Source organism: Thunnus albacares, chromosome 6, assembly GCF_914725855.1.
Source record: "Thunnus albacares chromosome 6, fThuAlb1.1, whole genome shotgun sequence".
In the NCBI taxonomy this organism is placed as follows: Eukaryota; Metazoa; Chordata; class Actinopteri; order Scombriformes; family Scombridae; genus Thunnus; species Thunnus albacares.
In genome coordinates this window covers 35,907,612-35,935,392 of record NC_058111.1, presented here as the reverse complement: position 1 = coordinate 35,935,392, position 27,781 = coordinate 35,907,612, and the positions used below count along the sequence as shown (strand labels likewise).

The 27,781-nt window shown below is 41.4% G+C and overlaps 1 protein-coding gene and 1 long non-coding RNA gene across 5 annotated transcripts in view; one reads left to right on the top strand and one right to left on the bottom strand.

Moving 5' to 3' along the window:
• The window catches only part of LOC122983846, a 372,841-nt gene that overhangs the window by 49,962 nt on the left and 295,098 nt on the right, over nt 1-27,781 (top strand). The gene's annotated exons all lie outside the window — the stretch shown is intronic.
• fat3a (FAT atypical cadherin 3a) overlaps nt 1-27,781 on the bottom strand; it is a 255,590-nt gene that overhangs the window by 43,813 nt on the left and 183,996 nt on the right. For all 4 annotated transcript variants that reach the window (XR_006403773.1, XM_044353986.1, XM_044353987.1 and 1 more), the window contains exons 12-16: nt 5,193-5,389; nt 4,725-4,878; nt 4,148-4,381; nt 2,291-2,683; nt 1,018-1,232 (exon numbers count right to left, since the gene is read on the bottom strand). Coding sequence is in view for 3 of the 4 variants with exons in the window: in XM_044353986.1 (XP_044209921.1) it covers nt 1,018-1,232; nt 2,291-2,683; nt 4,148-4,381; nt 4,725-4,878; nt 5,193-5,389 (1,193 nt within the window). In the remaining variant the exon portion in view is untranslated. The remainder of the gene's footprint in view (nt 1-1,017; nt 1,233-2,290; nt 2,684-4,147; nt 4,382-4,724; nt 4,879-5,192; nt 5,390-27,781) is intronic.

Here is a 27,781-nt window from a genome sequence, read left to right as displayed (position 1 = left end):
GCATGCTGCACTGTACTGTTGTTGACTTTTGAATGCAATTTGATCGCAATACCTGCTTTGTGTGTGTGTGTGTGTGTGTGTGTGTGTGTGTGTGTGTGTGTGTGTGTGTGCATGCATTAGGGATAAAAAATCCATTACAGTGAACACAGAGTCACCTGTATTTGTTTGACACGTTATTGTGTAAGAAAATTGATTTCTGAAGTGTACATTACTAAACAAAGAAAATGTAACTATGAAACAAATAGAAACAGACATGTCTATTGGCTGCCTGGAAAACAGTATGCTCACCACTTGTTCTGTCTGTGAAGCTCACCAAATACAAGCTTAACGTGCTATCAAATCCAAGGAGATCAGTTGTACATTAGAAATCAGTAATTGCTAACATCTAGGTTAAGCTGATAATAGCACCATGAACAGCCATTAGCTATTTTACTCTTTCTTCACAAAGAAAAATACAAAGAAAGACATAAAAAAGGTAAAGAGATATAAAGGCCTAAAGCTCTTCAAGTGGAACAAACAAAAAATTTGCTGTTTTATTGAGCATTCTTAGATAACTTGTGTATGAAGTTTGCTTGAGGCACTAGAGCACAGCTCTGAGTGTCCAAAATAAAAAAGGTCTGTCCTCTGGGGAGCAGAAATTTGTTCAATAAATGTCATGGCAATTAGATTCTGATATTTCTTGCGTAAAGGTGGAAAGTTTTGCTGTTAGACAAAAGGTCAGGGGCTCCCCCAGAACACAAGGATTTAACCTCTGTCAAGGGGATAGTCAAAGCTAATTTAACAGAAATACAGCCATTAGGAGAGTGTTGGTCAAGGGGAATTTTAAGAGTGATGATGGCACTACAGAAAAGGTTAGGGGTTCATCAAAATATCAAATTTAATGAAAATATGGCCATTACTCTAGCTGCAAAAATATCTTGTACTGGATGAAAGGTGTTGGACTGACAGAGTGAATGACACTTCCATCCTCAGGCCCCGCTTGCATGCAGGGAAGAGCTGACTCTGACCCCAACCTACCTGTACTACAGACTCTCCAATGGTGGCATCCTCTGACACCACTGCAGTGTAGAGGTCGCGGCTGAACATGGGTGCATTGTCATTGACATCTGTCAGATTTATGTTCACTGTAGTAATGGCACTCAGTGGTGGTGTGCCGCCATCACAAGCCTCAACTGTCAGGAAGTAGTCCTTGCAGGTCTCATAGTCTAGAGACTGGGCAACTAAAATGGCACCTGAGGAAGTTAAGCAGAGAGAGGGAACAGAGATATGCATTTGAATACATACAAAGGGTAAAATTTGAATATAAATATCATGTGGGGGATGGGAGAGTAAATATAATGTTCTAAAGATATACGGTATACTGTCAAACGAATAACACATCTGTTGGCTATATGTGGCTGGCGTTAAAGATCTGGCAATATTCTACAACTTAATTACTGTCAACAAATCCTAGGGCAGGAGCCAAACCAACAATTGCTATTACCCTACAAAGTATTGTGTGTGTGTATGAAAGCCTGATATATCTTACTCCTCAATGTGATAGAGCGCCATTGTTTCATTAATACACAGCTAAAAATAGCTCCCAACAAATGCACTATTTCCTCCTGTTTCAGTAATGTTTGTTAAAAACTACAGTGACCAGCTGTTTTAAGAAATTAGTGAGACTTTTTTTCCCAAATGAAACTATATATTTGATTTCCGTCTTCAGGAGGAACCAATGGACTTGGGACTGAGAGCCACAGACAGGATAGGGGAGTCAGAAAGTGTTGAGAGACAGACTAGCACATTGTTGGTTTGGGAATTTCATGGGTTTTGTTGACAATAAGAAAAATATAGCCTTATCCAATTTTTACTTGTCATTTCTGTCCAGCTCTGTTTTTAGACATGGTCAACATATTAAAAACACATATGTCAGATCATTTAATAAATTGGAACTAAATGGGCTCAATTCCATGTCAAAAAAGTCTGCACTACATATATATATATGTACACACATATTTTTATGTACACACACCATGGTGACTGCAGTGATTATAGGTATGTGAGCAGATATCATACTAGAATTGACCCTAACAATGAATACGGCTACATTTTGCTGCGCTGTCCTTCTGCGCAACTGGAATGGAGCTAATTTGTCTGTGAGCAATGAACTTACTGCCACACTACACAGCTTGCAGAGTTCATGGCTGCCATAATATGAATGTGAGGCGGGGGTAATGGAAAAGACATGTTGTAGCGTGCCTCAAGTGTAAACAAAATGAGGGTGCAGAGATGTGGCAAGCACACTCACCAGTCAGTGGGTGGATATGGAACTTCCCGTGCTCGTTGCCTGATCGAATACTGTAGGTAATCTCAGCATTGGTCCCTATGTCCTTGCTGGCAGCGTAAACTCTGAGAACCTCAGTGCCTACTCCCACATCCTCAGGCACTGTCGCCAGCTGATCACGGCGCTCGAACACCGGTGGGTTGTCATTGATGTCTAGTACAGTGATCGTGACATTGACCAATGAGGAGAGGGGCAATGGTGAACCCTGGTCAGACGCACGGACTGTTATCTGATAAGCCGGCTGGACCTCGCGGTCAAGGATGCGTTCCAGGACCACAATGCCTGAGGATTTGTCGATGGAGAAGGAACCTCCAGCAGAGTCTGCCAGGGAGTAGACCACTATACGGCCCGGACCAGCTGCACAGACAGATGAAGAGGGGTGTCAAGTACACATCAGAGGTTTAAAACCCTAAGTATGCTTCAAACTGCTTGTCTAACTGTGTCTCAAACCACCTTTCCTATTATGGGTGAATGTGAGAAATTTTGAAACAGACAATCTCACAATGACATCTACTTTATTCATTGATTTAACAGATGTGTGGAGGTATGAGTATGCAGGGTTTGAACTTCTCTCTCAAGCTCTTGTTTTTACATTCATCAAACAACTACTTCTCTCACTTTTCATATGAACAACCAAGAACAAAACTATTAATGCACTCAGGGAGAGACTGTCCAGAGGGAGAGAGATAAGGGAAGCAGTGGGATGCAGTCAGGAGGAGGCTATGGTTTAAGGCTTGCACCCCACCTTCAGAACAGGTAGACGCATCCTGATGCAGCATACTAAGGCCTTCTGTTGAAAGCTGTAGCAATTAGATTGTGTGTAGAATCTAGCCATTAGTTGCCATTAGTTTTTGTTTGTAGAAAAATCAGACAAAATATTGTAATTATCAAAGAACATTTGATTTTTCGCTACACTTTAACAAAAGGGCAGGTAATGAGTGTACATCCTCATAAATGAAGACACAGATCTATGACCCAGATTGAAAGAATTGTGTAAGTAAGTGGCTCATGTTCCATAAGTTTCTGTGTCCCCTCTCACTCAGCATCATCAACATTCAACTACTGTACTGAAGTTGAATAAGCAAGAAGTTGGTCTGTAAACTGTGATGAATCTTTAGAAAAGACAGTTTGGCTCAACTTCATTTTCTTTTCCAAGTAAGTTGGGCTAACCTGCAGGTTTGTTTCCAACCTGTCTGATTGTTTGACTGATCATATTTCTTGACCCGTCAGACTTCTTTCTACTGAGGAACAATCACCATGTTCCCAGATTTCAGCAATGAACTTGGTGAGCAGAAATAAGAGAGCAAGAGTAGAAATCATGGACAAAACTATGAAAACGAGACTGAAGTTGTAATAAACCATAATTATCCTTTCATATAAAAAAAGAAAAACAAATGGGTGATGCAGCCTTCTTTAATAATGCACCTTCACTTTAGACCACTTTAATGGGGAGGGCAAGTTGTGTGGATATTTTAATGACTACTTGAAACATACTAATTTATTCCAATTTTAATTAGCACCATCCTTTTTATAATAATGAATAATATTTTTATTCATTTTATGGCTGCACTGTTTTAATCTCTTTACTTGTTGGATCATGTCCTTGTGTTTTTGTGTGTGCTGCTTTTGAATCGTATCATCTTGTTAAAATGAATGCCCTTTAAGCACCTTGCTTTTTACGTATGAGGGCTTTTATAAAAATAAAAGTAGTGGTAGTAGTAACAGTAATAGTATTTGTAGTAGTAACACTACTAGTCGTAACAGTAATATTAGTACTAGAAGGTGTAGAAGTAGTAACACTAGTAGTGGTGTTAGTATCACCTTCATCGGGGTCTATGGCCTGGATGCGGGTGAGCAGGGCTTTGGTGGCAGTGTCCTCATAGACACTGGCGGTGTACTGTGACAGCGTGAAGATGGGAGGGTTGTCGTTCACATCAGTCACTGCCAGCGTCACCTCAGCACGGCACCATCTCCCACCACCATCAGTTGCCTGGGCAACTAGACGGTAGTTGGGTGTCATCTCCCGGTCCAGAGTCAAAGATGACTTAACCTCACCTGGATGGGTTATAAACAACATGTGACACATCGAGAGATGAAGCCAAACAGGGGCATGAGAGTGTGTCAGACTAGACTAGAGTAGACTTGACTATACTGTACTATACTATACTAGACTAGACTAGACCAGACTGAACTATAAACAGAATTATATACGTCTATTTGTGTAGGCAATGTGATTAGCTAGTGATCTGGCCCACTGTCACTGCTGCATTTCACTCCACATTGGATTGATTTGAGTTTCAATTTATGCAAATTCAGTGAAAAAAGCCTACATAGTAAGTGTTACTCAAAGAAAAATGTACCATTTGGATTTGTTTTCAAAGCCATGCTGCATTCCTACCGGTGTCTGCATCGATACTGAAGTCCTGGGATCCAGGACCATGTAAAGAGTATTGGATCCAGGCACTGACTCCCACATCTGCATCTGTAGCTCCAACCCTTAGTAGTACACTGTTGACTGGGAGGTCCTCTGGAATGAAGGCAGTATATACAGCCTGCAGACACACACACAAACAGCAAAGAAATAAAGAGACCCAGTCACTGGAATGAAATGACACTATGAAATGTTGGTGTATCTTTGACGATGGCTACATTTGAACTGTATTTTGTATACAGCACCAATCCCACTGAGGATTTGTGGATGTGCACATGACTACTGTGTTACATTTACATTTAGCTCAGTCAAAAGAATGTTGTAGGCCTACAATGCATATAAAACTAACTGCCTTTTGCCACTGTGTTTAACTATTACTGTCCCAGTAGTTGTATCTGTCTTTTAAAAAGAGCAAAAAACAGTTTCATTCCTCACCTGGTCACAGATGGGGCTGTTGTCATTGGTGTCCATAACTGTCACCTCCACTGTTGCCCGGGAAACAAAGAGTCCATCGCTTGCGGTGACATTGATGATGTAGAGATTGCGTTCCTCTCTGTCCAGCGGCCCTTTCACATACATCTTCCATTCACCTTGAACCAGACCCAGAGCGAACACACCACGATAGTTCCCACCTGGACAATACACAAACAGAGAAACAGAGGAACAGAGTTAGGCTGTATTCAGATTGCGGTGCGGCGAAATTGTCAGTCCTCCCATTCATTTGAATGGGGGTAGTGCGTTTTGGCTGCGGCTGTTTTGGCCGCTGCTGCGCCGCAATGGACTGCGGCCAGAAAGTTGAGCCAGAGTCAACTTTTGGAGAACTCACACTGCCTCAACAACACTGCGGCTGAAGGCTGCGGTGGCAAATCACTGCTGGAGATCAGACTGATCAGAGCTGTAAACTCTGCCATGAGGGAGTAGAAAGATGTTTCTAGGATGAGGGAAGGACATTTCTCTCCATTTGATAGCGTTAAAAGTAGAGTTGGACTTTGCTGTCGGCTTTCCCAACTCATTTTAAAAAAGACAAGAGAAAGAGAGAGAGAGTGTGGTGTAGTTTCATTAAAAGTCATTGGTGTGCTTAAAGACAATATTAAGCTATGCAGATTGATTTTACAAGTTTATAAGCAATAAGGGCTAGTGGGATACAATTTGTATTGGTGTAGTTATAATCTTTATTTAATTATTATTTATTATTTAATCACACTGTACATATAGAGGCACAGTAGAAGAATCATAATCATACACTGGAGAAATTTGAGTGTGTTTGTATTACATGTCATGTTGCTTGGGTCTGCATTAAAGTCTTCAACTTTTAGAAAAAATATCCTCTGGAAGAGATCAAGAAATAAGGGTGTAAAATGACTAAGAATAACTAGAATAAAATAAGAGGCCAGAAGACAACTGGACAATAATGGTATAAAGTGATTCCCAATACTTATATATAAAAAATTGGACACAATCAGGAAGAATTATGTGGGCCGGGATATGCCCACAAACAGCTCAAAACATGGTCTGAAGAGTTTTTGCCAGCAACGAGTGACGAGGAAAAAAGTAACATAATAATTGGTCAAAAATTAGGGAGGCTGGATGATAAGGTGTGGCCTAAGCTGACCCAAGGACATAAAAACAATGCCCCAGAGAAAAACCTTTGGAGCGATTTGATACTTTGTAAAAAGTGCTACTCGTTCCCCTTTTTTGCCGGCATTAAAGAACACTTTGCTACTTGGACCTCTGACTCCCTTTTTATTAAGAGAGTTTCTTTTTGCTCTGATACATTTTTCTGCAACAATTCGACACAACAAATGGCGAGTCCCAGCCAGTAGGAAGTCGGATCCTTTCGCCGGGGCGGCACTCTCACCTCCCTAAAGACCCACGGGCCACCAAATTCTTGAGGTAAGCAGAGCCTTTTTTATATCTGCCAATTAATAGTGGTGTCTGTGTGGGAGATGTGATCCGCCCAGGTAAATGATCTATTCCTCTGAACCTAACCTGTCTAAATTTAAGCAAATTATAAGAGGCCAAGTAGCTGGTGTAATATGTGTTAAGTGTTTTGTCTGTCTTTTGATGTTTGTGTTTGCTATGCCTCAGCAAAACCATGGTGCGGAAAAGAATGAATGTGATGAGATCATATTTAATGTATGTATAGTTGTTTGGATGTTAGCAACTGTGGTTTTTGCGGGAGGGTTGATTAGGTTGGCAGTAAACCAGGGATAGCTAGAAAGATCAGAGCAGTATTTCCCTGACACCCGATCCAAAAAAAAAAAAAAAAAAGGGCGCCAAGTTGGGATTCGCATCGCATTTCGATCCTGGGACATCCATTAAATTGGATCTGGTAGAGTCGAATGCGATGTAATTCACCGACGGGTGATCAATGACGGGTGAACAATAATAAAAAAAAAAAAAAAAAAAAAAAAAAATTATTTTTTTTTTTTTTTTTTGAGCGTTGGGTTGTGCGGCATGGAATTTTCATCCTGGAACATTCATTAAGTTGAATCTGGTAGAGTGAAGTTCCATGCCAATCAGCCCAACAGATCAAAGGTTGAGGTTTTTTTAAATTAGACTGCCATACCTAATCAAAACAAACATAAGTGTGAGTTTTTGTAAGCGCTTAGAGTCAAAGGTCAAAGGTCACGCCTCTAGGATAAGGGCGTACCTTAAAGTTCACGATACCGCTCCCAAAGAGTGGGGGGTCTGCATGGGTGAACAAAATATATCTCGAGAAACAGAAATTAGCGTTTTAAGGGTAAAACGAGCTAATTTTTAAGCCTCAGGATAAAGGCTTATCTTAAAGTTCACGATACCGCTCCCAAAGAGTGGGGGGTCTGCATGGGTGAACAAAATATATCTCGAGAAACAGAAATTAGCGTTTTAAGGGTAAAACGAGCTAATTTTTAAGCCTCAGGATAAAGGCTTATCTTAAAGTTCACGATACCGCTCCCAAAGAGTGGGGGGTCTGCATGGGTGAACAAAATATATCTCGAGAAACAGAAATTAGCGTTTTAAGGGTAAAACGAGCTAATTTTTAAGCCTCAGGATAAAGGCTTATCTTTTACATCACCTAGAAGAGGTGATAATTCTGTTAAAGTTAGTATGAAGTAGTGTACACAAATATAATATACATGTATGAAAGGATTATAAAAAAAAAAAGAAGAGGCCCCTTTCTAGTGTATAAGGGAGAGGAAAAAAGGAGGGAGAAGTGAAGAGCTAGAAGTCCCAAAGACAACAGATAGTAAGCCTGGGCATTGTGCCAAGGCAGGCCTGTGCATAAATCTGGGCGCGAAGCCAGAGCAGGGGTAGATAAGGAGTGCAGAGCACACACACACACATACGCTTACACACATACACACACATACACACACACACACACTCTTACACACATACACACACACACACACACACGCTTACACACATACACATACACACACATACACACATACACACACACACACACGCTTACACACATACACACACACACACATACACACATACACACACACACATACGCTTACACACATACACACACACACATACGCTTACACACATACACACACATACACACACACACACTCTTGCACACATACACACACACACTTATACACCTACACGCACTCACACTCACGCACACACACACATATTCCCACATACACAAGTGCAGGAGAAAGTGGATGATTGTGTCAAACAGACACACACATATTCCCACATACACAAGTGCAGGAGAAAGTGGATGATTGTGTCAAACAGACACACACATATTCCCACATACACAAGTGCAGGAGAAAGTGGATGATCGTGTCAAACATATACACACATTCCCACATACACAGGTGCAGAGAAAGTGTATGAACATACACAAACTCAAGAATAACATTAAACAAATAGAATAGAGTGTAAAAATAGTGAATGGATCAACAAAGAGAAGAAAGTAATAGTGATAATGAAATACAGGCCCCCAGTCATTTTTTGAATAAGGGAAATGTGGAAACTAAAGGCATAAAAACACATTTTTGGCTGGAACACACATATTTTGACGAGGACGGCGTGGAACACTGGCAGACTGAACAAGAAATTAACCAGAAATTGTGGCAACTGACAAAGATCATAAATTTGAATCAAACAAAAGAAGAGTTCCCAGCAGTACCTTGGGAAGACGTGATACGCAGTTTATGGGTGCCATTCACCCTAGCTGCAATATTGGAAAATCTTTGCCTATACCCCAAAGGTGTAGCTATTCTTCCTTTGCGCCCTTTTTTAGGAATCCCTGAAAATTTAGCAATCGCAGGGAGACATAGAGGGGCAGTAGATCCGCGGCTGCAGATTTGGATTGTTCCCAGGAACGTAGAGTGGGAGACAGGTAAATTTGGGTATCTTGAAAAAACCCGAGCCGAAGACGGGAGTGAGTTCTTAAAGTACAACCCAGAGTTAGTACCAAGGTTAAAACAGGCTACTACAGTAGGCAAAATATTAGTTTTAATACTAACAAGGGAAGACGGACAGCCAGAAATCACCAGAAAAGAAGACAGTGCTAAACAAGGAGTGATGGGAGCTAAAATAACAAAACAGGAAGGGCTGCTAACCCCAGTAGAGCTAGTAATAAGACAGCATCCAGACCAGGTCAAACAAATAAGACATTGTATGAAGACGTGGCATAAGCGAACAACAGGCATCCTTCAGTGGCCTGAGAAGGGGACTTTCGATGTGGCCTGCTGTAAAGAAGTAGAAGCTAACATCAAACACTACAAGGCAAAAGACACCAGCAATAGCAGGGAAGGAAAGCGCGCCAGAGAACGTGAAGTGCTCAGATGGTTTAGAGACACTGCTAAGCAACATATATTGGACATAAAACAGATGCCCGCTTTAAAGAGCAAGAAAAAGAAGGCAGAGCAGCAAATTACCCCCTCAGCTCCGATGGAAACAAGCCAGCCACCTCCATATTCCCCCCAGCAAGAGGCTGTACGAGTAAAGCAGTGCCCACTGGTGGGACGAGAAGCTATAGCAGAGGGAGAAATCACCGGACGATTCACATTGAACTGGGACACACAAGATCTTCCAGCACGCAATGAGTCATCAAGGGTATCAGCTGCCTCCCCTCTCTGTGAGGAAGAAAAAGGAGGTGTGCGGTCCGATGACGCCTATGAGACTTACAGGCAAGCTACATGCACCCTGGAGGATGAATTAGATACAGATAAAGCCAGGACAGCATATCTTGATGCCTGTGAGGCTTATGGACAGAAGACACGCTCCCAGGTAGACAACTTAGACCCAAACAAAGCCAAAACAACATATAACGACAAGGAAATGACAGCCTGTGGATCAGAGAGACGACATGCCTCACCTGTGCAGAGCCAGAAAAGGGAGGGATGCAGCCAGAAGGGGTCACAGTATACAGAACAACGATACCGAACTGACGATATAATGACACCCCGTGCTCATTCCCTCCCAAGATGTGAGGGGACCCAGCTCCCACCACCAGAAGAAGCTCACACAGTAGAAGATGAAGTGGAGGGAAAAAGACGCCGAGCAATATTACATGAGGAGTTTAAAAGAGCAAAAGAATGCCTAGAGGAGCGTCTGCAGAAAGAGCAGAGAGAACGAGAAATGCTAAAAAATTTGGAGAAAAAATGGCTGGTGTTGGAACATCTGGAGGAGATGGAACAACTGGAAGAGATGCAAAGACATTCAAAAGTATTACAAGGGGAATCAATAGAATTAGCAGAATGGACAACCAGGCCAGAAGCCTCTTTCAGCCCCCTAGATATGCAACTCCGAAATGGAAAAACTACAGGACCAAACGCTCAACAGACACCCCTTCGCCAGATGCCATTAGTGACCAAGGGCCGAAACCAGATTCCTCAATATACTCCGTGGTCCTTCTGTGACATGATTGGTCTAGCAGGAAGACTGCCAGACTTGAATGAGGGAGCAAATAAGTGGATCACAGCATTAGAAGAAAGCACAGCAGGAGTCACCTTGGCTTTGGGTGACATCAAAGCATTGCTCATGCACATGGCAGGAACTGCTGCTACAGAAGAAGTTTTTAAGGGAGCACACATGCCGGCGGTGCTGCTAGGAAATAGCCACGATCCATTAGGATTTAATGGATATCGGAGCCGAATATGGGCCCAGCTGAGGAAACAATACCCTGAAAAGATGGACCCATCTAAATTGGAGGGAGAAAGACTAAGGGATGAAGAGTGTCCTGCAAAATTCCTAAGGTCTTTTCAAAATAAATGGAGGGAGGAAACTGGTGGAGCATGGAACGAGAACAGCACAACTGAAAGCCTGTTCAAGGTTATGGCAAAGAAAGCCATGCCACAAGAAGTGCAAAAGCGCTTGGATAATGTAGTGGGGCTGATGAAAATGGACTGGCCTCTGTTTTCTGAACATCTTGTACATCATGTGGAAAATGTGAGAAAAGAAAAACAGAAAGAAGCGGAGGTAAATAAAAACCTGGCTAGTAAGCTCACCCAGCTCCAATTGAATGATCTACACTCCAAACAAAAAAAGGAAAAAACAAAAATATAGGCTCCAGTAGTGGCAGTGGAGCAACCTCTAGCTCCACAGTCTGCAACACCCCAGACACCCAAACAGCCCCAAGCACAGCCTGAAGTCACACCCGTGACGCCACCTATTCATGTGCATGTTAACCAGCCTCAGGTAAATCAAGGGCCCCCCTATAGAGGACAGCCAAGGTCAAGGGGAGGAAACTATCGCCCTGGCAGAGGAAGAGGACAAAACCCACAGATGAACAGACAGACACAGTCCAAAAACCAGTCCAACTCAAACCAAGATGAGGAAATGTTATGTTGGGGGTGCGACCAGAAAGGACACCGCCGAAGGGACTGCCCCACCAATCCATGGGTGGGACCAGCCAAAGATTGGCAATAGGGGCGCCTAGAGAAGCCAGAGGGGATACACATGACACCGGTCATCTCAACACAACCACAAGAAGAACCTACTATTGCCGTTGAAATACAGAGTCGAAAATACACCTTTATGGTGGACACAGGAGCTACGTACTCCTGTATAGGCAGCGAAGGTTCCTTGTTTCCCCTCTCAGGACAATCCATCCAGACTGTAGGCTTCTCTGGGACAACCCAAATAATTCCCTTGACACGACCGGTGCATATGATAGTATCAGGAAAATCAATAACGGCACCCCTACTCTATTCAGAAAACACCCCTATCAACCTATTGGGACGAGACATCCTGTGCCCACTAAAGGCAACTATTACCTGCACCCATACAGGTCTCAAATTGGACTTAAAAGACAACGTTTCAAGCATGATGACAGTCCAAGGGCTAAAAGAATTTGAAAAACTAACCACTCATGTTCAGCCTGCAGTATATTGGATACAATGGCCGCCCAACTCAGAGCTAATACACCAGTGGAACACCTGGAAAGCGTGGGTACAAAGAGAGCTGCCCTCTGCATCTGAACCACAGCCGCCACTGCACTGTACTATGCTGTATGATGAAACCCAACAACACACGGATTACAGAGAATGTTGGAAAGAGCTGGTGGGGGGAAAAATATTCTCCATGGTATGTCAGGACCTCTATGTAGGACCACAAGGAGCTGCAGTAGTAGTCATCCTGCCACCAGAATTGCGCCATTGGTTCCAAGTGGCCAACTCCACCCCACATGTCACTCTCATGGTTGCAGTTGGAAAAAAGGCTAAGGACATGGGACCTATGGTGAAGAAAGCCTTACAAATAACAACATGGAAACCAACTCAAAAAAAACCATGTGCGGTCCTCTGCCTGTGGACAATATCTGAAAATATCCCTACGAACGTATGATGAAGGCACTGGGATCCAAGTGTTGCTCAGCCAGAGATCTCCTACTCAAGCGCCACTCTCAGAAGAACACAGTGTGCTATTACTACAGATACCTCAGGAGCTGTGGTCACAACATAAAACAGATGTAGGGCTGGTTAGGTCAGCGCAGCCGGTCCAAATTAAAACAAAACAGGGCATCATACTGCCATATAAAAAACAATACCCGTTAAAGCCCCATCAAATAGCAGGTATAGAACCCACCATCAAGGGCTTGGTAGCAGCAGGCGTGCTAAAACCAACAAAAAGTCCATGTAACACACCAATTTTTCCTATCAAGAAACCACACTCAAATGATTATCGACTGGTACATGATTTGCGTGCCATTAATGCTATTGTAGATGCAGAAACGCCAGTGGTCCCAGACCCACACACTCTGTTGTCTAATATTCCTCATGATGCCTGCTGGTACACAGTCATTGATCTATGTTCAGCGTTCTTTAGTGTACCATTGCATCTAGACTCACAATACTTGTTTGCCTTTACATATAAAAACCAGCAGTACACTTATACACGTCTTGCGCAAGGCTACGTGGACAGCCCATCAATTTTTAACAGAGTTCTAGCCAATGATTTGCAACATCTAAACGTCACTAGCACAGTGCTACAGTATGTAGATGATCTGCTGGTTTGTAGTCTAACAAAAGAACAATGTGCACAGGACTCACTCTCAGTTCTACAGGCTCTAGCAAGAGGGGGACATAAGGTAAGCAAAGACAAATTGCAGTTTTGCCAAACACAGGTAGAGTATTTAGGAAGACAGTTATGTGGCAATAAACGAGCAATCGCTCCCTCATAAATCGAGGCAGTATCAAAAGCTCCAAAACCTCAGACAGTGGGCCACATGCTGTCATTCCTGGGAATGACTGGATTTAGTCGACCATGGATCTGTGATTATGCTATAAAAACAGCCCCACTACGTGGCCTAATCCGTGCTGCAGGGCAAACAAATGGCTCAGCTGAGTTGCAATGGACTGCTGAAGCTGAGGGCGCATTTTTGGCTTTAAAACATGACCTGCAACAAGCACCAGTGTTAGGTAATCCTAACTATGCTAATGTTTTTCATTTATATGTTGCAGAAAAAGCAGGCTATGCATGTGCGGTGTTAATGCAGGATACGCCAACAGGTAAGCAACCACTAGCATACTATAGTACCAAATTGGACAACATTGAAACAGGTCTGCCACCCTGCTATCAGGGGCTAGCAGCAGCTGCCTTTGCCTTTCAGAAGGCATCAGCAATCACAATGGGCCATCCAACCATTTTGTACACATCTCATCAGCTGCACGCTTTGATCACGAGCCCCAGATTTGTGTTAACACAAGCAAGACGAACAGGCTATGAGGTAATCCTCTCAGCCCCTGAACTCACAGTTCAACGATGCACTATAGTTAACCCAGCCACACGCATGATGCTGCCTATAGAAGGCACACCACATGATTGCGTCCGGTCTACAGATGTGTTCCTGCGTCCTCGTCGGGACCTGCATAACCAGCCTATAATTGCAGAACTTACACTTTTTGTAGATGGTTCTTGTTTCAGGGATGCTACAGGAAACCACGCTGGATATGCTATAATACAGTTGCATCCCGATGATACCTTTACGGAAGTACAAACATTGAAATTGCCTCAGCCTTGTTCAGCACAATTGGCAGAAATTAAGGCTTTGACTGCGGCATGTCATTTGGCTGCAGACAAAACGCTGAATGTTTATACAGACTCGCAGTATGCATACGCAGTATGCCATGTTCATGGAGTTATTTGGAAACAAAGAGGTTTTTTGAGAGCAGATGGCTCCCCAGTAACCCATGGGGAGGCTATATCAGCTCTGCTGGAAGCTATACATCACCCTAAGGCACTAGCCATCATCAAATGTGCAGCACACCAAAAAACAAACTCATTGATTGCCAAGGGTAACAACTTGGCAGACGAGGCTGCAAAACGTATAGCTACATCCACATGTATGGGACCACAGCTAGTGGCAGAAGATTGTGAACCCTTAACAAACTTAGCATCCCTTATTGCAGCACAACAACAGTCAGGTCCATATGCACACTCTGCATGGCTTCAAAGGGGGGCGGTTAAAACAACAGATGAGGGTCCCTCACAGGGGCTATGGCGCAGTACACAAGGCCACTTTGTTCTCCCCACATCACTGATACAAATCGCAATTCGTGATGTTCACGGCCGGGACCATTGTGCAAGGGGAGAAGTATTGAGAAGGCTTCAGAAGGTATGGTGGTCGCCATATTTAGCGGCAATGGTGGATAGAACATTGCATGAATGTGAGGTGTGTGCACAGCATAATGTAAGGAAAGCATTTTCAGCACCAATAGCACACATCCCGCCACCAGAAGGACCGTTTATATGTTGATGTAATGTTAATGTTAGATTTCATAGATATGACAGAACGAGTAAAAGGGTTCAGATACATCCTGGTGGTAATCGACAGATTCAGCAGATGGATAGAAGCGATCCCAACGAAAGGTCCAGACTGTAGATCTGTAGCTAAGTTCTTGTGCAAAGAGGTTTTTCCGAGATTTGGAATACCAGACACTATCAGTTCTGATAATGGGCCGTCATTTGTAGCGGAGACACTCAAAATAGCCTTAAAGATGTTAGGGATCAAACAAAAGTTTGGGTGTGTGTACCATCCACAGTCTCAGGGGGCTGTGGAAAGGGCAAATGGTACCTTAAAGACGAAGCTTAGGAAAATTATGGCAGATAGCCAGTACAAGGTTAACTGGGTGGATGCTTTGCCGTTGACATTGATGTCTATGCGAACACAAGCTAACCGACTAACGCATCTAACACCGCATGAAGCGCTTACAGGGAGACCGATGCCGGTTCCCTATCGTAGGGGGCCATATGACGGGCCAATTGAACAATGTGAAAGAGAACTAACATGTTATCTGCAACATCTAACCCAAATACACAAGGTTGTGTTTCAACAGATAAAAACTGTGGCTGAGAGCAAGGACGTGGAAATCCCAGAACAACTGAGGACAGTCGAGCCTGGTGATTGGGTCTACGTAAAAGTATTCAAACGAAAGTGGGATCAGCCAAGGCGAGAAGGACCTTTTAAGGTGATCCTAGCCACCCCAACTGCACTAAAAGTAGAGGGTAAGAGATTTTGGTTTCATCTCAACCATTGCTGCAGAGCACGAAGCCGACAAGAACCAGAACGGGACGGCAACGCCTCCCGACAAGAGGAGAGACAGCAGTGCGGGCCTCAAGGAGAAAGAAGATCACAAAGATTAGCTGCTAGACGTAGAGAGTCAGTAAGCAGGGGGAGGAGAGACAGTTAGAGGGTCAACGAGTGGTGAGCCACAGAGTAGTAGCTCAACCCCAGTCAGACAGAGTCATGAGGATCCAACAGAAGTCAGGGAAACTTCAGGTGTCTCATCAGGAGAGAAAGTATCAGCCGGAGCCATTCCCATTGAATGTAACCCACAGAGTTACTATAATCGGAAGACAAAAGCATGAGAGAAGTCCAGGGAGTGACAGACGGAAAGCGTTGCTACTAGTAATTTTGGGGATGGGTTTAATGCTCACTAGGTATAGTAGCACAGAAAGACAGAGCAAAGTCAGAAGAAGAGCAGTTGGAAGAATGCGCCCTAGCCACAGGTCTAGTAGCAGCATTAGAGGGAAAGATATGGAAGGAAGAGGTAATTGCACTCACATACATAAGATCAGCCCAGTACAATCAAACCCTAACATTAGGACCTGGAGACGTGAAAATAGACACATATGCAGTCCACCAACAATGCCTGGCAGAGGGGATAGTACAAATACGGGTGCAATGCTATTACAATCAGTGTATGAACATAAGGTCCAAACGCATAATGAATGCCGAAGAAGCGATCAAATTGACTCAGGTGTATGTGAACGATCGTAAAGTCAGAAGCCTGCAGGAAACAGTGCACCAAAGTGATGAAGAGGAGGTATTAGGATGGGAGAGCAATGTGTTTTATCAATTGGTAAAATATTCTGCTAGACAGGTCAGCCAACGCGCTTGTATTACATGCTATAACTCAAAAAGACTGCCAGAAATAAAACCAATTCCAGGGATAAAAGAAGAAACATGTTCAAATAAATCCACTTGCTTTGCTTACTGTGCAACGGTAATGGCAAGTTGGGAGAGTATAACAAATATGAATTGGACTAAAAATACATCTATATGCCCTCAACGAGTGGATAATGAACTAAACACCTGGACACCATCCTTAACTAAAATAACTAAAAAGATAAAACATCCCTTCTGTATAACGAGGGGACAAGAAATGAAAAAGAAAATGGCAGCGCTCAATGGTAAGCTGCAGCAACAAACTGAAAAGGTAGCATTAAAACTAAAGGGGACAACGATGAATAATCTTAGCGACTTGGGAATAGTGCTAAGTGTAGAATCAGAAGATGGTCTACGGCTAGATTATAGGTGGCTGCGTATGCCAGAACAGGGGAGAGTTAAACACCTACCAAGCAGCATGCCTTACTTTATATATAGTACTACAAACACTGCAGCAATACAATGTGAACAAGTTATAATAGATCAAGGGCTACCACTGATTGTTATGAACAATAATAGGTACTACAGTCAGTTCATCTTACCATCCTTAGACAACGGCACAAGACCACTAGCAGATATATTTTGGCCGTGTGACGACAACCAACAAGTAAAAGTAACGTTAATGGAATGTAATGGAAGTGGACAGGGATATGCGCACCAGTTATGGTAACGGGACAAGGTACTGTAATTAGTGAGCAGGTAGTAAAAAAAATAGAACAACCAAAAGAATTAGGCGAACGGCTCAGACTCCATGGAAATTGGATGATAACATATATATAGCATGGAACCAGGAGCCCATTGGAGTACCAAAAAGACCATCAGGTGGTAGGGGAGGACTGTGCTAAAATCTCATTAACATATGAATATGATTTAGTAACAGCAGGATATAATCAGGCAACAGCAAGATATTACGACTATCCTGATTTTCCCTACTTTCCCCCTACCACTAAATATACAGTCAACATGATTACTATATTCTATGGAGAAGATATATTGTTTAGCACTCACATGTTCCTACAAAGATATGGTAAGGCAGGACTAGAACGACTATCAACTAGATACGAGCAGAAGTATAAAAGAATGCTTGAGTTATGGCAGCTTGGCAGGGAGATGGATGCTGAAGCAGAGGAGGAAAGGGAGTAATAGCTGGCAGAAGTCTGTGTCAATCCTCATTATGTGATGTTCCACCCTAGGTAGACATGGCTGAACAGTGGCTGTACTATTACGGCATGGATGGGCAATCCAATGCAGATTACCAGGATGGCCTACACATGCCAACAGGACCAACACCAGGGGGAAATGCAGCTCCAGGTTGGGCCGGTGTGTATACCTGGACATTCCAGCCACCTTCGACAGGACCCACCTGGACTGAGAGCAGACCACCACCACCCCACAAGCCACCATCAACTCCATGGCTCTTGAGGAGCAGGACCCGCCAGGAACAGCAACCACAACCGCCGTAACCCATGCAGTACTTATACACTGAATCAGAAGGCATCAAAGGGGGGAAGGGTGCCAGCTCCACTACTAAACGAGAAATTGAAGACAACTCAGTGGAGACTGACCTGCTGCCCGCTCCACCCTCATTATGGGAAGGACCGAAATCTAGTCCTACAATCAGCTAACTACTGTATTGTCCAATGATTGTTTTTGATTTGTTTTCTTGCTACCTAAGACTACTACTAATACTTATGATACTGAAACTAAATGAATGTGCCTGAACCCCTATGACTTAGATGTATTTGTCACCCATTCCCCATATTGCACGATCCCTGTTATTAAGAGATGACATGGTTTGTGAACCTAAATACAGTGTACATAAATATCGATTGGCAATGGGACCTGATCATCCCCAAGCATTATCGATGGGACTTTTTAGTCCCAAAGGGGGGAAATGTGGTGTAGTTTCATTAAAAGTCATTGGTGTGCTTAAAGACAATATTAAGCTATGCAGATTGATTTTACAAGTTTATAAGCAATAAGGGCTAGTGGGATACAATTTGTATTGGTGTAGTTATAATCTTTATTTAATTATTATTTATTATTTAATCACACTGTACATATAGAGGCACAGTAGAAGAATCATAATCATACACTGGAGAAATTTGAGTGTGTTTGTATTACATGTCATGTTGCTTGGGTCTGCATTAAAGTCTTCAACTTTTAGAAAAAATATCCTCTGGAAGAGATCAAGAAATAAGGGTGTAAAATGACTAAGAATAACTAGAATAAAATAAGAGGCCAGAAGACAACTGGACAATAATGGTATAAAGTGATTCCCAATACTTATATATAAAAAATTGGACACAATCAGGAAGAATTATGTGGGCCGGGATATGCCCACAAACAGCTCAAAACATGGTCTGAAGAGTTTTTGCCAGCAACGAGTGACGAGGAAAAAAGTAACATAATAATTGGTCAAAAATTAGGGAGGCTGGATGATAAGGTGTGGCCTAAGCTGACCCAAGGACATAAAAACAATGCCCCAGAGAAAAACCTTTGGAGCGATTTGATACTTTGTAAAAAGTGCTACTCGTTCCCCTTTTTTGCCGGCATTAAAGAACACTTTGCTACTTGGACCTCTGACTCCCTTTTTATTAAGAGAGTTTCTTTTTGCTCTGATACATTTTTCTGCAACAATTCGACACAACAAGAGCAGTGGTTGAGCGAGCTGGAGAGCTAGAGAGTGGTAGCAAGAAAGCCGGTGAATCAGATCAATAAAATGTTATTTTCTGATTGTTTCACAGCGGTAAAGTTCTAGAGCAAAAATAAACACGCCCACAACCACACACACCTCTGCTCAACCCTGCGGCTGAACGCTGCACCGCCTGATTTGGTCTGAAGACGGCCTTAGGGTCTGAATAGTTTGCTGCCTCTTCCTGTTCATTCACCATGTGTAGCATCCAGCAGAATAGACTCTGGCAACACACTGGACTAACTTAACAGGGGGAAATAATCCTTTCTTACTCATACATTATCTCCTGTAAACCTTCTTAAAATCATGGTGTGCTTTTGGGTGGTAACAGACTACAACTAGAACTAGAACCTAGAGCTACACAATGCAGCTTCAAAAGAAGTTGAATCTCACATGATGGTTTTGCAAGTGGAGACAAAATTGTCCTGAGCATGTTGCTTGAGGAAAGACTAGACTAGACTTTGATTAATAAGTTATTAATCAAAGTTTACAATATTGTAACCCTAGTTCTACAAGCACAGGCAGAGCCCTCTACTGGACTCTATGAGTAATACGCTCCTCCAATCACATGCATGCAATCGCCCACTGAAATTGGCATGTACATAGCCAGCCAATCAGGACATGCCTACCAATTATGTGTGCCTCACAGAGTGTAAAAGGCAGCGTCTTGCTGCTGCTCTCATCCCAAAACCAATATTGTAACCCTCTAGGTCACATGACTTGGTTCGGGTTATCAGTCGTTTTTTAGTCAGCCTGTTCAGAAATGTTCATGGCCGCCAGTGGTACAGGACATGCTTAACAGGTGGTAAGTAATTATATATTATTCATAGTTATTTTCAATAAAACAACAATATAAATTCATAACACTAACTATGACTAATGTCTTAATATGCTGATGAAGAAAAAATTGTCTAAAGGTGTTCATGGTGTTATTCAGCAACTTTTGAAATGTATGTATCCCACGAGATACGTTGCCAGATTAGGGGTAAAAAAAAATTGGTCAATGTGTAATATTCAAAATTTAGTTTCAAACTGGAAGACATGTTCACTGCAAAAACAAGTATTATGACAATATACCAATTTCATTTTATACATACACACACACACACACACACACACACACACACACACACACATATATATATACATACACATATATATACATATATATAATGTGTGTGTGTATATATATATATATAATTACATACATACATTATATATATATGTGTGTGTGTGTGTGTGTGTGTGTGTATATATATGTGTATATATGTATGTGTGTATATTTATGTTTATATTTATATTAGCGGTAGGCCCGAATACAAATACTACTACTAAATACTATTTGGCAAAGCACAAATCGTGAGTTTTTATGAATATTTGTTTCATACAAATATTTTAAAAATTATTTGTTATCGGGAAGAAAAAAAACCATGTCAAATACCAGCGTGCAGGTCGGTTACATCGCTATCTCAGTCTCTCTACTCTTCTCTGCTGTTACATCTATCAGCAGGTCTCAATGAGGGGAGTCACATCCACCTGCTACATGACGCATATTTCCTTATTTGGACATCACTCCCGGAGTTGGGGGTGTTCCTCAGAGATAAAACTGAGCTACTGACACACGCGAAGTGCTCCCAAGGGACTCTCCATAACCTGTTGTTCATCTTCTCCTTTCCACAACGTTAGGTTGTAAAAAATAGGCAATAAATGAAAAGTGCAAAGCAAGCATCGCCTTTGAAGTTCTTCACTACACATTACATGCTGTGCTGTCTCTGTGTTATGGGTGAATAAATAGGTAGAGGTCTGTCTGCAATGAGGTGATGAGTAAGGTTTTAGCTCAGTAGTCAGTGCAGTTGTCTATGATCTGGGAGACTCCAGTTTGAGACTCGGAGTGGGGACCTCCTTTGTAAGGTAGTTTATTTATGAACACTTATTGTAACACTTTAATTTTGTAAAATTGTGCATCTTGGTGCCATGACGTTGGCACGGTTTTGGTAGTCATGTCTGGTATTTTGTAGGGCTGTAGTCAACCAAAGAAAATCTTGGTCGACTAAAATCGTACATGATCTTAAACTATCGACTAATCGATTAGTCTGTCCCTCCTGCCGCAGGAAATAATGGATTACTCGTGGAAAGCTGTTGATGTAGCACTTTTCTCCTTATGAAAATAACACAGAGATTATTCGACAAATGAGAATTTAGTCGGACGAGAACATATCAACCAACTAATCAACCAGTCGACCAGCAGACTACAGCCCTGGTATTTTGCTAACCTCAGTTGCTTCTGGTTGGTCAGGTGGGAAACTGCGTGCTAAGGTTTTTCTTCTCAAGAACATAGCACTGAGCTTCAGTATTTTGGGGAAAAGAGATAGGTACACCAGTACACCTTCAGGACAGGTACACCAGCAGAGCCCGGTGTTCAAGTACTCGATCACTGGCTTGAATCAGTTGAGATGGTTGTTCATTTGAGTGTGCCTTGTCCTTTTTTTTGGCAGAATTGATAGAACTGGATTGGTAGAACTGTGTGGTAGCCTATACTTTGATAAAAATGATAAAATCAGTTTAAAAACTAGTATGTGTGATGTTAATGACCAGGGAAACAAAAATGTATCACTTCTCTTCATCAAATAAAACATCAAAATGTTTACCGTTATGACCATTTTCATTTTCATACCAAAATAGGGCAACATGTCCTGGGAGATACAACTCATAATTTCCAAAATATACAAAATATTTAGAAAATTTGTGTTGAAATGTTTTACTTAGGTGCAAATGAGATAAGTAATAACATTGAATTATTTTTTACAACTCATTTTCGACTTCTGCCTGTTCATGGGTTAAGATAGAACAATTGCAACCTTATTTTGTCCACCCATCCCTGACTGCAACATAGACCAACTGAGAAACTGCTTATAGAGGTCATGTTAGAGAAAGACATGTTGGTAGAGATATCACTGCTTTATATTTTCATCTCTTGATTGCAATACTCAAACAGTGGCAGTGAGTGTGGTACAAATAAAATCGACCTTAAGCATATTGAAACTACTGTCAGGCTGCTGTTTAACATGATGCTGCAGGCAGATATCTGTATGCTCAGCGGGACTGGAGGTCTGGCTGTTTAATTATGCTCACACTGATGGAGGAGCATGTAGATCTAGCATATATATTAATCTGTGTCTTTACTGTGCATTAATGCACAAACACCAGCAGTGTGTAAGTGTGTTTGTTTAGGGACCTGAGCCTCTATCTCCCTATCTGTAACCTCCACTGCCACAGCAGATCCACATTGACACTCCTCTGTACAGATATTATACAAAAATACAACAGCATACTATACAAAACATAACATGCATCTATCAAAGAAAGCCTTTTCTTACAGCAGAGCTATTCTGATTCCGGTTGTTATTGAAATAGCTTTACTAATGTTACTGTACTTTAATGAACTACTACAGTAGCCTTAAATCTGCTGTGTAGCTATAACATGAAGAAAAAATAAACAAAAACAAATGTTGGATTTGATTTGGTTGGAAAATATTTAATATTAAAATATTCTGCATCAGCACCAGTGCCAAAAAACATGATCAGGACATCCCTAGTTTTAACTGAGCTCTGTGGCTGTCCAACAAGAAACATCCCTTCAAACAAACAAACCTAAGGCCTTCCTGACCCTTTGGGTCCCTATGGCTGAGGTCCACTGAGTCAGTTAATTAAGGCTGATGTGGACAAACTTTGGTACAGACCAAAACAACTGGGCAAAGACTACTCGACAGGGAGGGTCTGGTCTGCTTTCAAGCACACTGGTGCAGTGGTGAAAGCAAAACAGACCAACCTCAAGATTTTGTAATAGTAGAGATGTGATTTTACAGTAGCATAGATTCAAAAGCTAAACTACGGTTAAATCCATCTGCTGAATGTGAACTGTCAAGAAGGTGAACTTCTAAGCATCTGTCCAGGTGATCAATATGCAAGATCATTTAGTAATGTATGTGTGCGTCAGCCTGAGAGTGCAGGTCTTTTCTGTGATGCACAAGGACTTTAAACACAGGTGTGGTGCACTTGTGTCCTACTCTGTATGTTTTGGGAGATTATAAAGTGAGAAAAAATGCAGCTGGAATACAGCAACTAAGTCATATCTTCTGTTTAGGGGACAGTAACCATCTCATCATATTTATATCAGCCAATATCAGTTTATCATGGAATTATCCATACAGGTGGATGTGTCACCTAAGACTAACAAGAAGTTGCAAGAAATACCAAAGATACTTTTTGATGTCATTTGCAAACAGTACCCTCATTACATTCTGAATTCATTCTCTAACTCTTTGTTCATTGCGGTAGTGTGGCCTCATTTGTGTTGGTTTTATATGCTACTTGTCTGATTATGAATGTTTCTTGTTCTCATGTCTCTCTTGAAAAAGAGATCTCAATCTCAATGAGACTAGAGACAAGTTTATTTTTAAACTGTAAAATGTCAGAGCAATATTTCTTGGTTATTAAACACTTAAATTTAAGGAATCTATCAAAAATGTTTGCTTATGTTATGCATCCATGTTAAAAAAACAAAAAAACAAAATACAAATATAGGCTGCTTGAAAGTTTGTGAACCCTTTAGAATTTTCTCTATTTCTGCATAAATATGACCTGATACGTGATCAGATTTTTACACAAGTCCTAAAACTAGATAAAGGGAACCCAATTGAACAAATGAGACAAAAACATTAAACGTATTCATTTATTTATTGAGGAAAATTATCCAATCTTACATATTTGTGTGAGGCAAAAGTATGTGAACCCTTGCTTTCAGCCCCTTTTGCAGCAATAACTTCAACCAAATGTTTCCGTCAACTATTTATCAGCCCTGCACATTGGTTTGGAGGAATTTTAGGCCCATTCCTCCTTACAGAACAGTCTCAACTGTTGTTGGGATGTTGGTTATTCTAAATGCATGAACTACCTGCTTCAGGTCCTTCGACAGCATTTCTATTGGATTAAGGTCAGGACTTTGACTCAGCCATGCCAAATCATTAACTTTCCTCTGCTCTAACCATTCTTTGGTAGAATCAATTGTGTGTTTAGGGTCGTTGTCTTGCTGCATGACCCACTTTCTGCTGATCTTCAGTTCACAGATGGACACCTTTACATTTTCCTGTAGAATTTGCTGGTACAAGTCAGAATTCATAGCTCCATCAATGATTGCAAGCTGTCCTGGTCCAGAGTCAGAAAAGCTGGCCCAAACCATGATACTGCCACCACAATGTCTCACAGATGGGATAAGGTTCTTCTGCTGGAATGCAGTGTTTGCTCATCGCCAATCACAATGCTTATCATTCAAGCCGAAAAGTTTGACTTTGGTCTCATCCATTCAGAGGACATTTTTCCAGTTACCTTCTAGCTTGTCCATGGGGCTTGAGTAAACCATAGACAGCATGCACAAATATGCATTATGCAGAAATAGAGCAAATTCTAAAGGGTTCACAAACTTTCAAGCAGCACAGTATTGTTAACAGAAAAGCCAAATATCAGTATTGGTAGCCTAAAAAATTAATCATAGGACAAGATAGTTTAATCGGTCAAGTTGCAGTCTCAACTAATGATGCTTATAATAAGTTACAGAACATACAGCTCTGTAAATTGAAGCATGGCCTGCTGTCAGTCACAGTTTGATTTCCCCTGTGGGTTAATGAAGCACTGATGATGCAGAATGACACCACCTTCCACATATGACTTCATGTTCACTCACTTCAAAGTCAAAGTCTGTGTGAAAAAAACGGACAGAGGGCACACTATTTAATGTCTTATCTATTATATGAACAAACTGAACTAAGCCATAGATGTGAAAGAGACCTCAAATGCACTTCTAAGCACCTCTGTTGTAGCATGGTATGTTATGTCAACACTACATTATTTAACAATATTATGGACTTTGGTTTACAGTTGAAATATTCATGATGTCTTCACATGTAGACATGAAAACACAAACAAATCATGGGCAAGCCTTCAAGTTTGGCAGAATGTTAGTGATTGGAGAGCTATCCCAAAATTCTGATTTCCATCAGAGTGTGAAAATACCAAAGAAACTGCTGAGCCCATGATAAGATAAGAAAAGATATACTTTCAAGTGTTGAATGCAGCTGCACATAGAAATTGTATTATAACACAGGGTATACACTGTTCCTAAAATGATAAAGAAGTCAGGACAGACTAGGAAACACATAATGAATAATGCAGTAGTAGCATGTGAGCCCAGGTTGCCAGCTGAGCTGCACAACCAGAGTCCAAACAAAATATAATACTGTCAAAAACAGCTAATTGCAAAATTTGAATCAAATACCCTTTCAGCTGGCTACATCAGTTACACTAAAATGAAACCGAAATAATCTTTTCACAGCAATGTTTCTCATTGTTCTGTCTTGATTTACTGCTGCACCTTTATATTGAGTAACATCAAGTGGTTCTCTCTTGAAAGTGAGAAAGGTCACATTTGTCAGTATTTTGACAGCTCATTTGCTTAGCTTTTTGCGAACTTTTCTGTTATCTACATATTTATTCTTTCTGTATTTGTAGTGTAGCAGCTGCTCATACCTCCTTGCCTCCTTCCTCTTTAGATGTCAAGTATAAGGTTACATCATTCACATGCCTGTCATTTATTCCAGCTGTCTGACTGATACTCATAACAATGCCATTAAAGGAAGGAAGTCCTCCATATTAATAGTCCTTCATTAGCTCTCTGTCTTCTGTCAGCATGGTAATCCTCTGTCTTAGTCTCCTGGGGAGACTAACGTCCCAACGTCATTATTGCCTACTGGCTTGTCAAAGAGCAGACAGCAAATCAGCAAAGTCAGTCTTTTGATCACCATTCATATAATTAGTGCAACTTTAGCATTCATCCAGTTTTCCCTTCTTCTTTTTGTTCTTTTGTTTCCCTCTTTTGCCTTTGATATATTTCTTTTGTGCCTTAAGCATTTGTTTTTCATGTCACAGAGAGGTCTATATAATGACTCAAACAACAGTTTATCTTCTGCACATTTGGAAAAGGTTATGGTATTGAACTCTTATAGATTTTCCTGGGTAAGCTGACTTTCTGACTAGTATCAAGACAAACCTATCTTGTTATATTTTATAGAGCTCACAACTGACCGCTCAAGCACCTTTGGTAATACAAGAAACTGGCACTCTACTGAAACAATCAAACAATACATGAATATTTATGGACTTGGCAATAGCTAGAGAATGAGAACCCTTCATCACAAGAATATTCTTATTTTTCCTCCCTCCATCGGTCTTCTTCCCGAATTGACCTCTTTTTTGTCAGCAATTCACTCACCCCTAACAGCCACAAAACCACAATTAATTCCATCACCATGAGCGATCATGCTCCTGCCTCTCTCACCATAAACAATCATATATTAGACCCCCCCCCCCTGAGATGGCAATTCAAGACTGTGACTTTAATACTAAATAAGTGAGGAGTGGGCATCAATTATGGAGATGAATGACTCTCCAGAAATGTCACCGTCATTACTATGGGAAACAGACAAAACAGTAATCAGAGGAAAAATCATATCATATTCATCGTACAAAAAAAAACAGCAACAAAAACTGGCAAATAATTTAGAACAAAGAATTGCACATCTTACAAACCTTTACTCCAACAATCTCACAGAACAAATAAAAAAGGAATTTAGTAACCTCATAACCCAACTTGACAATATCATACACAAAAAAACCTCCACAATTTCCAATCCAACAACTTGAAGACAACAACTTTCAAAATAGCAACAAAACAGAAATATTTAGCAAATCAACTGCAACACAAAAAAGAAAATTAAATCTTTCAAACTTTTTACAGCAACTTATACTCCTCCAGTTATGAACCTACTCCATCAGAAATAGAATCCTTCCTAAACAACTTGGACCCGCCCACACTATCAAAAGAACTGGCTAATAGTTAAGATGCATCAATCATCCCGGTTAACTCAATAAAGCCCTAAATCAAATGCCAAATAACAAATCACCTGGGGTCACATTTATAACTGTCACGTATGCACAAGGGGCTTGAAAGAGGCATATACCACTTCCCACGCAAAAGTTGTGATCTATAAAAACAAACTTGACGGGAGAATGTGCGCACTTGTCTATAAACTCTGACCACTGCCTACGAACATTTTGGAGACAGGGGTAATTGGTGACGCAGATGGTGAGGCAGTGAATTGAAGCCAGATTGTATAATAATTCCTCTCACACACTTAATTTCACTTCCTATCAAATGTTAATTATAGATCCTTGCCTTCTCCAGTCACCTCACTGGCACATCTTCCCCTCCTGCACTCATATATGGACTGTGTAAATTAGAGAAACACCTGTATGCTGGATTTTGGAATAAATAAAAATAAATAAATGAATACAGTGTTTATTGTATTTTAGATA